This window comes from Sitodiplosis mosellana, unplaced genomic scaffold (genome assembly GCF_009176505.1).
Source record: "Sitodiplosis mosellana isolate CC-2019 unplaced genomic scaffold, AAFC_SMos_1.0 Smas_scaffold_11, whole genome shotgun sequence".
Classification (NCBI taxonomy): domain Eukaryota; kingdom Metazoa; phylum Arthropoda; class Insecta; order Diptera; family Cecidomyiidae; genus Sitodiplosis; species Sitodiplosis mosellana.
In genome coordinates this window covers 956,981-973,343 of record NW_022595253.1, presented here as the reverse complement: position 1 = coordinate 973,343, position 16,363 = coordinate 956,981, and the positions used below count along the sequence as shown (strand labels likewise).

The 16,363-nt window shown below is 36.3% G+C and overlaps 1 protein-coding gene across 1 annotated transcript; it reads right to left on the bottom strand.

Moving 5' to 3' along the window:
* Window positions 1-12,486: 12,486 nt before the first annotated feature.
* On the bottom strand, window positions 12,487-14,520 carry LOC129567557 (cilia- and flagella-associated protein 251). The gene is made up of 11 exons (XM_055444609.1): window positions 14,212-14,520; window positions 13,867-13,912; window positions 13,745-13,796; window positions 13,633-13,655; window positions 13,438-13,477; window positions 13,333-13,361; window positions 13,236-13,257; window positions 13,095-13,163; window positions 12,961-13,024; window positions 12,670-12,740; window positions 12,487-12,596 (listed from the first exon to the last, which is right to left on the bottom strand). The coding sequence occupies exons 1-11, from the start codon at window positions 14,430-14,432 to the stop codon at window positions 12,487-12,489; spliced, it is 747 nt and encodes a 248-aa protein (XP_055300584.1). The 5' UTR covers window positions 14,433-14,520.
* Between the last annotated feature and the right edge of the window lie 1,843 nt (window positions 14,521-16,363).

Genomic DNA, 16,363 nt, shown 5'->3' with positions numbered 1-16,363 from the left:
TATATGTATATAATTTTCTGTTGCTTAGGCAATAGCCAAGCAAGGTTATATTTACTCCGATGCCCCTTCTCCATGCACAGCCAGTAACATTGCTACTATTTTGAAAGGGATTCTCAATAATATTGCAGAACTGTCTAGTGTATACGTTAGACTTCCAATTCCTTTCAGTTCTTCGGTATCGTTCGGTATCGGACCCTTCACATCAATCGAATAATGAAATTGCAACAGTGATTGTCGCCTGTCAATGCTGTCGCTTGCCGATGATCGAAAAACGGGAATATTCAATAAAGCATTTTCTATTTACGTTCGTAATGGCAACATAAGTGAATAGACGGTAAATTATTTTTCTTTGCATCAATAAAATGCTAAATCTAGCATTTATTTCCGTATTCAAGTATGTATCCTGTATCTCGAAAAAGAGAAAAATCCATTTTCTGACATTCTAGATGGTGGTGCATGTTCTCTCTGTGTAGTCTCGGTTGAATTTCTAAAGATTTTTATCTCATTTCCAATGACGCATCCTCTTTACCGCACATTTGACTATACAAATACCAGTCGAACACACTCAGTCAGTCACTCATTCACTCACATGCACGTACAAATATGTGTGCTTTTGCGTTTTTGCCATTTCCTTTTAGCCATTGCTTGCAGGTGTGTTTTTGCTGGTTGGAGATTGTGTGTTCGAGAAAAACATTACCTTTGCATCTTGTGCTTCTTGTGTGTTTGTGTGCCATTTCCGTCAATCTTTTTTCCGCTTCGATTTTCTTTCTAAGAAACCAACCAAGTAACTCACAAAATCTCTCCTTCCCTCTCTTTCTCTATCTTACACTCAAAAGCTCGATCGCATAATGTAATCGCGTAAATTGTGATGTACCGGTAGTTCCTCGTTCCGTTTGCACTTTCTTTTCCAGCAGCAACCTCTGCATTAGTAGTAAATGTGTTGGTCTGATTTACTTTCGTTTCTTGTTTCGGGCTTTGGCTTGGGATTGGGCGAGAGAACTGAAATCGACTGTGTGTGTGTTTTGTCAAAATGTCTATTTTGATCGGCACGGCACGGCACGGTATGGCATGACACGACAAAATCGAAATAGCACACGTACACACAAAGATTGATGCAAAAACGACAAAAAAATACTTATATATATATACTCGTATCCGTACGCATATGCATGGGTTGGTCTCTTTGGAATGGAAACGATATAGAAAACGAACGGAAACATCGACACAAAGTATGCAATAAAAATAAATTTTATTCGCATAAATTCCAAATTAGAAATTCGACGGTGGAGTGGAGCACAAATGGTGCAAGCCAAAAATGTGGATGTGTGACGGAAAAAGAGATGATAGACATTCCTATGACTGGGCCCAGTTTATTCACACACAATTTTATCGATGTGAAAATAAATTCACATTAGAACTTCCTGCCTATTTTATTGCGTTTTATTTTGCTGCCAAAGATAACAAGATGTGAGTTCGTTCTTTGACGAAAGAACTAACTGGTACAATGAAAGTGGTTCTTGACAATTGAATTTGAGTGCGAAAACGCCAGAGCAAAAACTTAATGCATATTCATTTGAATTGTGAAAACGTTGAACCTATTAAAATCATTTCATTTCATTTATATGGTTCAAATGATAATACTAGTTGAAACACAATTCATCTGATGCGCTCCAGTTGAATGACTCTTTTATGCCGAGATCATTAAGCATTTGTATCACCATTGAACCGAATCCGAATCGAATGTAATGAAATTATGAATATGAAAACAATGCTCACTTTTCACATTAAAAATCAAGATGCAATCTCATGTACGCCTGTTAGTAAATGCTTGTTACCATAAACTAATTGCTCTAATCAAAATAAAATGGCTAAAACTTGGAGGGGAAGGTAAAGTAATTTGATACATTGTAAATTACCTATGATATTTCGGCACGAATGAACGAGGCATCATCATCATCATCAGGGTCATGCATATGCAACGAAATTGGTATTCGAAATGAATATCCATATGAATATGTATGATTGGAAAATTCTTGAGTGAATCAATGTTTGGTGCTGTTAAAACCGATGTTTTTGGCTGATTTGAAAATCATACCGAACTCCGATTTGTATGTTGTATAATCAACATGAGGCGTGTAATTTGAATGTGGTTGAATATGGGGGGGCAAGTTTGGAAAAGCATATTGGCAATGCCATGCAATTGAAGTCATCAACATCAGATCGACGGAATCGTACGTATTGTTCGTAGAACTCCATACGGTTCCGGCATTACTTCTCATTCCGTGTGCTAATGCACACAATTGCCAATATGAATCGGATTTTCGGATGTTCGACAGAGCCATTGCTGCCGAGCAAAACAGACTAACAACCAATAATAACAAGTGGAACAATAATCATAACAAATAACAATTATTGTGATTATAACAATAAGCAAACCGGTAGCAGCAAAACATCCCCAAAAGTACCCGAAGTGTCGTTTCATGCACACACACATATCTAAATAATAACGATATTCACAATATCTTCCTCGTTTAATAACGAGCTCGATAACAAATGCAACGCTCAGCTAGGGCTATTGTATTGAAGTAGGGATTGCGAATTTTCTAATGGAAAAGTGCGAAAAAATACGAAATTTGCCCTTTTTTTCCCCAACAAACTATAAGCGTATATTTGATCATATTAAACCCAAAAGTCATAACATTATGTTCCATGAAATGAACATCTCGCGTAGAAAACTAGCACTCGACAATCGAAAGCGAATAGAGCAATCGCATCGCATACACACATCGAACGCCAAACGAAGAAAAGTATAGAGAAGATAACTATATAGAGAGCAGAGAGAGAGAGAGAAAGACTGTAAATTGCTTGACAAGAAGATTAGGAACGCGGCAGCGGCAGAATATGTGTTCTTGTGTGTGGAAACCGCAACCATTTTGAATGGTTTGCATATTCGCGAAAACATAACATTCTCCATGCTTTACTCTCTTGTTCACTCGCTCTTCCACTCTTACACTCACCACAAACAAGACAGAGAACAGACACATCAAATGTGCTATCGCTGAAACAACCGAAATGATCGGGCGCTCGCGCCTCAATGTGCTTGTGATTATAGTTGTGAAACGACGACTGATATTATGTCGATAGGATGTTCAATGTGTTTTCTGAGCATAGCATAGCGCCCGCTCCGGTTTGTGAATGAGAAAAGCGTTTTGTTTGTCAGAACATGATAATCGCATCCATAATAACTAATAACACTCTCTGTGATAATAGTAAAATACAATAATAAAATTATCTTGCTTATTACGGTAGTTATGTGCAAGTACGCTAATGCTTTTGATTTGGCCCAAGTGTGTGATGCTGTGTGATCTGCTTTCGTGCTTGTGAACATTGCGAGATTACGCAAATATTCCACGAAAACAACACTCGGATATAAAATTATCAAAGGCATCTCTCGTTCGTTCGTTCGGCATTTTGGCATATTCGCACATATGCGAACTAGATCGCCCATTACAAAACGATATATATATATTCTATTCGACAGTGAAATGTTGGGCGTGAGATATGCCTTTGATGCGAACAATTAACAATCAGTTTCGGCAAAAGTTCAGCGAGCCCACATTATGAAACACATGCAAATGTTCTGCTTGGATTCTATTCTATTTCCCATTCACGATATTGATAGTTCGTTGCCGTTACCTCCGCCGCTAACATCATCATTCAATTCGGCACATGTTTGTAAGTAGTGTACTATGAAGATTTGCGTGCAGCATCCAAATTGGATGCGTCATGGTTCCCATTTTAATGGTGTGTTTTGTTCTACTTGTGACTTGCTTGTTTTGCTCTCTCTATCTCTCTCTCTCTCTCTCCCGTTGCCATTGTATGCGCAGCACAGATGAACACACAGTCAGCCCATAAAGCATAACAAAAACGACCATTATTCCAATTCTTCTGTGGAACGAATGAAACGAGAAAAAAGAGTAGCAATAACAACAACAACAACAACGACAACGAGAGTAGCAGCAGCAGCCACAGCATCGAAATAACCAGAACAATTTGAGATAAATTCTAAATATTGTGTGCGCTCTACTGAATGCCGAATTCATTTCATTATTGTACTGAATGCAACAAAAATACTCTTCCATTCGCTTAACTTCACTGTGTTAGATACAAACATTTAATGCGTTAATGGCCAAAGTTTTCAAAGTTTTTTATTTTTTATTATTTATGGATTTGTTTTGCGCGTCGCATCGCGTCTTGTTCATTTGTTCGTTTTGTATTTATTATCTTTAATATTTTCGTGTTATTATTATTTTTTGTTATACTTTGGCTTTGTTCTATTCGTGGCATTGCCGCCAAAAAAGTGAAATCATTTGCAAAGTTTTCAACAAACTGCAACACGACAAATGTTAGCGGCACAAATGAAGCAAATTGGGAATTCAGAGACGAATCAGCGCACAAAGTGGGAGTACCAAATTAAGGGAAGCTACAACATGATGGACCTATGTTTCGTTTTTCTTTTTTCATTTCCTTTGTTTTTAAGTGGCTTTGACGTAGCTGAAATTCTGTTTCCCGAAATGAAACAGAAACTCCATTTATGCGGAGAGATTGAGTTGAATAGATAGTGACACATGAGGAACAAACGATATTTCAACATAATACACCGAAACGAGAAAAAAAGAGAATATCTCCATGGGAATAAAATCCTATCAATCATCAACGTTTTATGTAACACAAACAACGACACGATTCTGTTGCTGTGTAGATTTGGGCGTTAGGGTGGTGTAATAGCCGAGGGATGCTCTGATATTGCTCCTTTACGCTTACTCGTTATTCATTTTTACCTATAATTCTTCCGTTTAGCAACGGCTGTTGAATCTGTTCGTTTCATTCATCCGTTAACTACTTTGATTTTATATCATCTGGATACACTTCTACATGTGAAGTGTGACCGATCATCATTTCGATGTAAAGCTCATTTCGGAATTAGTTACTCTATAATCCTTATTCTGTGTCTTTTCTATGGAACCCATTACATGGATTCATCATATTGAATGAAATTGGAGGCATTCGTACAAAAACCACATTTTACCCACATTTTTTTCTATCCCGAAGAGGTAGCAACATACGAGATAAGATAAAAAAAAAACACGTTGAATATAATGTTTTGAAACATTTTTTCCTCTCATTTTTCTCTCAAATTTTTTTTCGGCGACATATTTTATCTCGATCTAAATAAAAATTTATCAGTAAAAATACAAAGCACAAGGTGCGCAAAGTTTTACAAATGATTACGCATCCGAGAATTTATCTTTTCGTCCCCATTATCTCAGCTTCATTTCTTTCAGATGTTTGAGGTGGCTTTTTTTCTTCTGAAAATCTTATTATCAACGCTTCCCTGAAGAAAAAAAAAAACGGAAAAACTAGGAAAAATATTAGAAGAAAAGCTAACATTACCGGCCATTTACGTAATTGATGTTTATTTCAAAACTTTTTCTGATTCGGTGCGCCCATTTTTTGCTGAAGATAACAATGACTTAATCATAAGAGCTGCATAAATCAAATGAGACAGCTGTAAAATTAATTAAGACACTTGTATGCTCAAATCACTTGCGATTGAATCGAGGTAGCTTGAATATTCTTTTTTTAGATGAAAAATTTTCACTCATTTTGTATGACGAAGAAATGGCAACAAATTTGAATCAAATTTCAAATACGAAAGCAGAGCGCGGATTCGTGGCTTGGTGACTTTATAAGCGGCTTAGTAATCGTACACACACACAAAGAAATTTATTCATTTCATGCAAAGATAAATAAAGTAAATTTATGCGAATACAAAAAGCAAACAAAAAGTTGCGAAACATTTTTTGTGGCCATTGTTTTTCGGCCGATCTTTTACTCGATTCGGCGGGTGTGTGCTATTGCTGCGGTTTTTGCTGTGATTTTTTAGATGCGTTTTTCATTTTCATTTTCGTTTGCGTTTTTCGTATTATGAATTGTTATTATTGTTACACGTTCACCTTTCTGCCGCGTCCAACGTGAAGCGTGTGTGTGCGAGCTGTATTTCGCCTCTTGCATGCAGTCAAAGGACACGATTCACATATTATATTCATACACAATTCAGCATTTTTTGTAGATTATCTTTCGAGTTTTTCCTATGATATTCCAAATAAAGGGAGGTTGCGCTCGGCGGTGAATGGTGCTGCTCGCATTGAGTTCAGTTCCTCTTGGCTGCACCGCTAAAATTGAAAGAAGGAAATAAAATCTATCTCCTCAGTGCTCCGCAACAAAGTTGCACACACACACACACACACAAACAAAACAGCCAAGATTAATGATATAAAGTTGAAAAGCAGCGAATGCGTGTGTACAGGTGCTGTGTACCTAACATGTGAAAAGGTCTGCGTCGTACATTTTTTGCAATTTTTCCTCTCTTTCTCGAGAATTTACCGCATCCGCTGGAGTGGATGGAATTGTAGCCGAACGCAAGCCACGTAGATTTGCATTACATTTGCTATGAATTATAACAATATTTATAATTTTCAAAGTTTGCGCTGCTTATTTGTGGGTTGGCGTGTGTGTGTGTGTGTGTGTGTTTGCGTACAATATTTTTACTTAATGTGATGCTTAATAATTCATAAACCAAAAAGATAAGTGGCAATATTCGTGCACATATACCGCACCACCGCATCCCATCAAGTGCTACAAATCAAACAAAGCATGATTATGTTGGACTAATTGAGATGTGCGAAAATGTATGAGAAATATGTTGAGAATGCTTTGCGGCGACCAAAATTGATGTCGGTGTAGTCGTGTTCAGGTCGGGTGGTAGGGGCGTTGTCGGCTGTCATTGCAATAATTTTAATTTATATATTTTTTCTCTGTTATTTGAAGTCTCAATTTTCCTGTTCAAATGCTGTATGAGTTCGAATAATTTCGATACACGACGCATTTATGCATCAATCCACAGAGCAGTGGATGTTGTGTTAATGCCGTCGCTCAACAACTGATTGGCTGTCACTCGCTATGTTTTTTCGGTGACTCACTCTCTCCCTCTCTCTCTCTCTCTCTCTCTCTCTCTCTCTCTCTCTCTCTCTCTCTTTACCACTCCTGCTCGTTCTTTCCCGCTTTGTTCGAGCTTTTTCGGATCGTTGTGTTTGTGTGTCGGTGTCGCACCACCGTTCCACTTTTCCGCACCACCATAAATTTCGAATAGTAACACAATTTATTCAAATTACATCAGCATAATTGATGACATTTCATTTTGGTGCCATAAATTATTATGTTAAATTTGCGGTATGTCAGTGCGTTGTGTGCTCATGTTGTGATTGTGTGTGTATTTTGGAATGTGTTCGGTTTCAGTCAGTCAGAGAGTGAGAGACCAAGTTGAACCGAAATATTTATCATACAGAAATTTGTGAATGGTTTTCTAACGTTCATTTCAATTCAGGCAGCACTTTCATTTAACGCGTACATACTTCTGCGCCGCAGTCTAATTTTCAGCTCATGCTGTTCGCGCTCTGTTCGTCTCTCTCTCTCGCTCGTATGTTTGTATGTGTGAGTATGAAAATATAATTTGATTATTACAATTTCAGCCACAAATCGCTCAATGCACCAAAAAATACATCCACCATTCACTCTTGGCTCACAATACAATATCGTACAAAAGGAAATGTTTACACATTTTTCGTGCTAACGAACAAACATAGCTGAGCGAAATGCATGGCAGAGAGCAGCGTAAGCGAATGCGTTAAAAAAAAGAGCGAAATGATACGATAAGACAACGGTTCATTTTTTATGGTATAAAACGCGCAAACGAGAATATCTAAAATGGTGTCGAAATGCTGTCCGATATTCATAGATTTCAGTGCCGGTATTCTGGAACACAATCTGCAAAATTCGTTCGGAATTATTTCGAACGTTCAGTTGGATTTTTGGAAGTGGAACGGTATCGATCCACATACATTTTTGAATTGAACGTTACCGTTCCACTTCCAAAAATCCAACTGAACGTTCGAAATAATTCCGAACGATTTTTGCGGATTGTGTTCCAGAATACCGGCACCGGCTTTCGCAAACATCGAAATTTTTATGATGGAACACTGTGTCATTATGCTGAAAGGAAAAAAAAAAGATGGTATTCCACCATTTATGGCACACATCTGTCGGAACATTTGCCGAATTTTCAAACACGTAGCCTGTTAGGTGCTGTTAGGTGAAATATTGAATGTGGCGCACCGATTCGATGACGAAAATGATTAAAGAGCTTCATAAATTTGATCGTTGTAACGAGCGAATAGCTCGAAAAAAGTAATGCTGAAACCGAGAAAAAGCGAAACATGACGTATTTGTGAGAATGCTGCTGCACATTGCGGTTGCCAGTGACGGCAAAAAAATCACCATCGAACAAACAGAGAAAATTGTTTTCTAATTTTGTTTGTGTGCACGGTGCAGCCATTGTGATCAGTTTGAGAATGAGATCCCTGACATACGTTTTTGATGTGCATGAATATAGTACACATTGTATTGAAAATGGTTCAAAACAAATAAAATCGTTTGATTTATTTACTACTTCAAATTACTACCGGGCTCCCATTCAATTTCTTCTACCCTTTGCTATTGTTGTTGTTGTTGTTGCGGTGGCGGAAAAAACTCTTTTTATTATTATTTTAAATATAAACAAGAAATCTCACATGAATACTTTTTTTTTACTGTGATGGCATTTCGAATGTAGTATCTCTCCCTCTTGACAACCGTGTACAAAATGTATTCAAGCTTACGGTTTGAAATGCGCATCATATATTGACTTTTGCCGAATTGAATGTGTGCTCAGGCACATTCAGGGCCTGAAAATGGATTGGCCTATCTTCTGGCATCATTCATTCCAATTTTCGCCATATAACGAAATTATGATGAATTTTCCATGTGAATAATATCGAAACGACCCAGATTCTTCATCAATATCAATTTATTAAAACAGAGACTCTGCGGGAGAGAGCGGCATAGAGAGACTGGGTGATAGAGAGAGCTGCATGGATGAAACATGAATATTAATTACTTGTCAATTCCAATTTGATGGCATTTCTCTACCCTTTATCGAATTCGACATGCTCTATTTACCTTTTCTGGAATGTGAGCGAGAGTAAGGCTTACAGCAACAACATCAGCAGGACACTTTAGTTTGAATCCTTCGAATTATAAAATTTATCAAAATAAAAACGAAAATCCAATAACGAAACAAAAAAAAAAAGGAGAGGGAGAATCGGCTTGAATAAAACAACACATATCGATTTCATCAATGCGCCAATTTAAATCGCATCGTTGGGATTTTGATTCGATTATTATTAATTTTAATTGAAATTTTATCAGCTGCTTTTTTTTTCAGAGCGATTCTCGTCAATTGTGAGTGATCTCCGTGTGTTCTTGATAAATAAACGTTTATTTATATTGTAGTATCTCAGCTTTTACCCTTTTTTCGGCCGGTGTACAGCAACAATCGCAAGGGAAAAAGAGGAGTGTACATCTACATTTCATTTCAAAAAAATTTTCATTAAAATATTTTAATCGGTTGCGTTTGATTTTTAAAATAATTGCTTTTCAATGTGAAAACTGTTGCACAAAAAGGCTGAAGGCTTAAATGCAATAAGATTTATTCAATATATTAACAAAATTCGTTGTTTGACGTCATCCAGTCCAGTTGAAAGTTTTTCTCTCGGTTGTGTATGCCAATTAGAGTATAAATGGTTGTCAAAATATAAAAAAAAGTCATTGGAAGCACAATTTCTAAAATCACCTTTTCATCTATACTTTTGGAACAGTATTTGCCATCCGCCTCCACTTTGATGCATTGCCGTATGCAACCCATATTAAACAACAAACTTCCATTTAACATTTAACCAATGACGTAAAAGAGCATTCCTGCTGACGCAATTCAATAAACCATAGTTCATTGTCAGTTCAAATAAAAGGGAATATTGTTATGAACACGATGAAAAAAAAAATTCAATATTCTTTTTATACATTCAGATGCAATAATAGAAAAAAGTATTGAGCATTCATTTTAAGTATATTGATAAAATTGTCGCGCAAGCTGCAAAGTAGGTAGGTGTGGAATCATCATTGTCGATGTCAAAAACAGGTGACAAAAGCTATTTCAAGTAAATAATAATCTTTGCATGTCATGGTTTCAACGATTTTCATCGCTTTCTACTCGTTACTTCGATAGCAAGTTCGCTTGTACATTAATTCATCTTCAAACGCCAACAGTTTTTAAGTATTCTCATCGACTAACGCCTTTACAATTACTTTGTCATATTTGATAGACAAATAATATTTTCATCTACTGCGAAGCACAACGATTACAATCTTTTTGCCTTCTGCATCGTGACTGTGAAGTAAGTGTGCGTGATGTTGGCGGTGTCGCTGTTTTTTCTTCGGGTTATTCGCCATCATTGCAGTCACATTTGATGGATTTATATGACGGCAACCGTATTGATGGCACATCCATAGCATTTATATGCACATAGCAAAGAGAGATAGAGAGCACTTTTTTGCTTTCTCTTTGCTTCGAGTGGAGGAGATAAACCCAAAGAGAAACGCTTTTTTTTCCATTCCTTCGTGCTACGTTCGTGAGCCAGAGAAAGATAGCCACCCACACTCCCGATATTGACAAAATATTTGCTTGTTCAGATCGTTGACTGTTTACTGACGCGCGCGCACACAGACTGTTGCGTTTTTTTTGCCGCTGTCGCAATATTGACACTGATAAGAATGAAAGTTGAAAAATGAGAAAAACCGAACGAAGAAAAAAAAACAACGAGAACGGGGTAATAATGACTTAATCCAAACGGAATGCGACACTGATCCCACAGCAAAGCGTTTAGCGAGTGCTTATTATCTCACGCCAATGTGCAATAATGGTCGCTTGTGGCGAAACGACTTCGATATGTGTGTGCTGCAACGTACGTGCATTATACAAACAACCACTAAATCGAACGTTTTCACAACAAACCATCCATTTGGATTATTTTGATTTCGATTCAACGTCTCGTCGTTAAATTGAAACTCAGGCTGGCAGTATGAAAGCTTTATTGTAAAAACTCAGAGCGCTTCGATTCCGAATGGAAAATTGACTCGAAACAATCACAACAATGAATCGATAAAAATGTATCTCGATTTCGAGGCGATTGAAATGCAGCAGCAACTCAGAAAGATGAACGAGGAAAATAGAAGAAATCGTTGTGAAAATAGAAATAGAAATAGCAATAGAACGCTGAATGGAACACCACACAACCGATATAATCATTATGCTGATAATAAATAAACAAGAATTCCACATCGTTCTGTTATTATTATTAAGTTTGATGTGATGTTGACGACGCTCCATACTCGTCGCAATGTTGTCGAATGCAATTGGGTCGTTGGCGGGTGACATGGGATTGATGGTAAATCAACCATGCACATACCCGGGTTTCTATATGTTCGATGTACGGGAATCGAGTCGTCATCTGCGCACACCATTCACATAAACGGAAGCACATTTTACTACATTGTTATTTCATCGATTCCTGTGTCATATTTATGTTGATTGGAATGTGAAAACAGCGCGTTCAATGGTGGTAACTTTTCTCATCATTTTCCTGCTCCTTTTGCTCTTTACTACTCACGCTATTCATGCATTACATGCTCTCTTCCGCTTAATGTACCTATAATATGAATACTGAAATGAATCATTTACTATCATACGAAGTGCACAGATAATGGTTTGGTTTCACCGTATCCTCCCTTGACAAGAAAATGCTCGTAAAATACGAATGAATAGTAACAAAAAAAAACGCACACGAATTCGACGTAAGTAAAAGTCTTATTTCAGCTTTGCTGTACAGAAGTAACAACAGCAGAGAACAAAAATGTAACTAATGAAATAAACATACTTCAGACTCTCTCTCTCTCTCTCTCTCTCTCTCTTTCTCTCTCTCTCTCTCTTCAAGTACACAATCTGAGACGATCCTGCTCTCGACATAATTTCTTTTAAATCTCATTAAAAATGGAATGCATCATCAATAAAACGTCAATCGCGCGTTCCCAATCAATTTTTTTAATTCAATTTCAAAGCCGATTAAATCTCTCTTCAGATTCCTTATTTTTTCTTCTTCTTCGTCGTCATCATTTTTTTTCCTTCTTTTCTTTTGCTTTCATTCGCCGTCATTCTTGTCAATTCATTCTTTGTTTGTTTATTCATTATGTTTTTGTGCTATTTTCCATCTTGTTTACAACTTCGTGGAAGCTACATGCAGTGAGGGAGGAACAATCAAATGGAATAACAAGACATAAATACTTGATGTTTCAATTATCAAGTCGTTGCTTTATTATTTTTTTTAGAGTGACCGATCAAGTGATTTTATTCAAACAAGCAATTATCACAGGCAAAATTCAGACATCCAATTATTATTATAGAGTTTGTTGCTGCAGCAGAAATGGATTACCATTTTAATGGCCTTTTTTGTGACCCCACTTTTTATATTTTTTATCGCCTCCTTTCTTTCCGTGCTCTGACTTTTCACCATACTCTCCTTCATCGCCCTTCTTGGAATGCCATCCTGTGTGTACGAATCAACAATTATTATTATAATTTCTGAGTTGAATTGCAATATCCACAATTAATTTGCTTGCCTTTATCTTCTTCATCGTGATGACCCTTCTTTCCACCGCCTTTTTTGCCTCCCTTCTTCTCCTCGTGATAGCTAAGAAAATTCGCATAAAATCATTGTTCAGTAAGTTTCGTTCGAGAAAGGTTAATGGTTGCTTAAGCAAATGGAATTATTGACAAGAACTGAAAGTGGTTTCTATTTGAATCGACTATAGTTTTTGAAATTCGAACGTATGGACATTTTTCTTATGTGAATTCTTCATCATATCTTCTGTATCAAAAATGTAATTGGTAACAACTAGATTTACACTAACCCTTTCTTGTGACCCTTTTTGTGTGAACCTCCCTTCTTGGATCCATGTTCCTCGTGGAATTTTCCTGTGATGATAATTTTTTTATTATTTTTGATTCAGATTAAAGTTTATCAAATCAAACCGATTTTACTCACCTTCTTTTTCATCATGTTCCTCATCGCCATCTTCATCAAAGAACTTCGTCTTTTTCTCATCTTCTTCGCCTACAAAAATATTTTTTCATGTATAAAGATGATGAGTCTATTTTTGAAATATTTTTTTTCCAGTCAATTTACCTTTTTTAATTATATGGTGACCCTGAAAAATGAAAAAAGTTGTTTTTGAAAAAAAACCAATGATGGATCGTCATATGATCTTCACGATCGTACATACCTTGTCACTATGCCCTTTCTTAAAGCTCCCTAAAATATTAAATATAAAATAATTAACAAATCTGTGGGTTTTATCAGTATACCACTCGAAAATGCAAGTCAGTACCTTCTTCGTCGAATTTTTTGCCCTTTTCTCCTTTTTTGCCCTGAATTGCCAAATTTTCATTAGTTCATTCGTATTCATAATCATTTTTATTTGAATCGTATTCAGTTTTATTAGATCAATCAGTGGTTTTTGTCACGAATGACTTAGAGTCCACCATAAATAAACAAAATAAATTGAATTAAAAAAAAAAACTACCTCTTCGTGTTTGTGATGATGACCTATATTTTTGGAGTTTTTTTTAAATATAATTTCATTATTTTTTACGTGATTTTTTAATAATAATCTATATGTTTTACAATGCACTTACCTTCGTCGTCGTAATATTTTTTCTTATGCCCCTTTTTTTCATCATATTCTCCCTGGTTGGATGTGAGCAGGAAAAAAAGTGAGTTAATTTTTATGAAAATTGAGAATAAAATATCCCATTACCTCCTTTTCTTCCTTGTCGTGGTGACCTTTTTCCCCTTTTTCTTCTCTACATTTGCAAAAAGTGTTTGGAATGTGATAAAAATATTCATATTTTTAACAAATTTGCTTCAAGAGATAGAATTTTATCAATGAAGTCAAGTAGAATCAACATAATGTATACCATGTATAGTATCAATACATTATGGTAAACAAAAAAAAAAAACCTTTGAACTATGTTCATCACATTATAACGTACGTTATATATATGCCACATTTTCAAAGCACTTTCTATATATTTATGTCTCATTGAAATGCTCGTTCTTTTCATAATAAGATCACAAAAGTACAAAAATCTTATTTTCTTACCCATGTTTGCTTTCGTATCCTTTTTCGCCTTTTTCTCCCTTCTCCTCATCTTCCTCGCCAAAGAAATCCTCTTCATCACCTTCCTCCCATTCCTCTTTTTTGTCACTAGCTGCCACTTCTAAATCATGATCGTAAACTTTGAATGCATTTGTTTGCAATAAACTAACACCAAGCAACAGAAAATTGGCAAACATAAACACAAACAACCGATTCCTCCTCATCTTAAACGATCACACAAAAAAGAAAAACACAATTCCAGTTCAAGATTTTCGGACAGACAATTCCGATGCAAATAGATGATGTATGCGTTGCAAAGGTTTCATATAAACTGAATCGATAGCTCTGTAGCGTTTAATATTTATAGATTTTCGATTTCGATCAAATGTACCGAATCAAGTAAGTTGAATAAACATATTCAATAAGAAATTACTCAAGATCTGCTATTATTAGTTTCATTGACATTTTCCAAGAATTTTCCATACGTTGCATTGTGTGCTTTGAATGAAGTCAGAGCGAATTGGTTGTGTGCGCCGTTAAGCATCTGGTAATGCACAAAATTGAAGGTTAAACCAAAACGCGGAAACAATGGAATGTGTGTTAAAAGAGAATATAAACCGAAAATCAATATGCCATTGAATAAGTGACACAATATCGAATAATAAATTACATGTACGCGCCACACCATGTTACACATCTTTTGAATTCCATTCGAGCTCTCGTTTTCAAATTGGCTCGAGTATCGTGGAAAGAGGGAAAATCAATGAAGCGTTGAAGACAAAATACAACAACATAATAATGTACATTGTGCACACAATAACAAAAAAACATTGCGTACTTCTTGTTGAGTCTCTGTTTTTTTCTTCTTCTCTGCCTTTCTTGTGGAAATAGGGTGAAACAATGAATACAAAATTACAATTGGATCAAATACATAGCACTTGCCTCTGTTCTTTTTTTTTCTTTGTATGTGCGTATGTATCGTTGGCTTTGCGAGTTATGTCGGCTTGTTTCGCGTGAAAAGCCAACGGTTCGGTTCATGTGCGTACTTAGCTTCGATAGAATTTATGAATGACAAAGTTAAACAATGTTGCTTTATGTTTTGAACGAATTAAAGAGAGAAAAAAGTGCGATTTTTTTCTTCATTCTCATGCCGCCGAATGGAAACTTCACGTAAAGAAATGGGCCTGAGGTCAAAATCATTTGATTTATTGGCTTATGTATACAATAAATTGTTGAAATGTATTGAAATTTTTGTAGAACCCGTGGAATAAAAAAAACACACACACACATCCAGCCATGTTCTATGCTTATAAAATGGATATTTTTTCCCGTTCTCAAGTATAGAATGCGCAAAACTAGGCCAACATCAAAATGGATTGGAATTTTCATGCGAGAAAATTGTGTTCGCTGAACGATGTGTTCTTTTTACTTTTTGGTGAACTTGGTGTGATGTGATACGGTCCGGTCTGATTCAATCGCAATACGTGTATCCATTTGAAATTGGTTTTGTTTGTTGTCAAACAATAAACGAACGGCTAGACTCATGCATTTACATTTTCGAGTTTGTAAAATAACAAAATATAAACAATGCCGTATTTCGTCGTGAGCGACCACACAGAAAATGTGTTACTTTCAAAGAAGTCGGGCGCGATTTGAAGGCGAGAGAGCGGGACTAGGTGTTTGAGCAAGAGATAGGTTGACTTTTTGTCGATGAAATATTTTCAAAATCAATTGCGTACTTTAATTCACTTGAATTTCCCCAGAAAACACAAACGCCAAAACATAACCGAATGCAATCGGGCCAATGACGTCATCATACACAGGCACGTTGCCATAACATCTGCGAAATTAGATACATTGCATTGCATTGTGGTGATGACGTGCATCTACCACTTTTGAAATAACATTTGAATTTTCTTTGGTTTGGAAATTTATAGTGGTTGAAATTCAAGATTTATTGTTCAACTAGCTGTGAAATGATGAAGACAATGAAGCAGTAGCAGAGAGAGAGAGAGACGCTTTTGGAAAAGAAAGAGAGAGAGAGGGAGAGAGAGAGAGAGAGAGAGAAAGAGAGAGAGAGAGAGAGAGAGAGAGAGAGAGAGAGAGAGAGTGGCCCAATGCAACGTAAACCGAATACGCTTCCGAAAATTTAAAT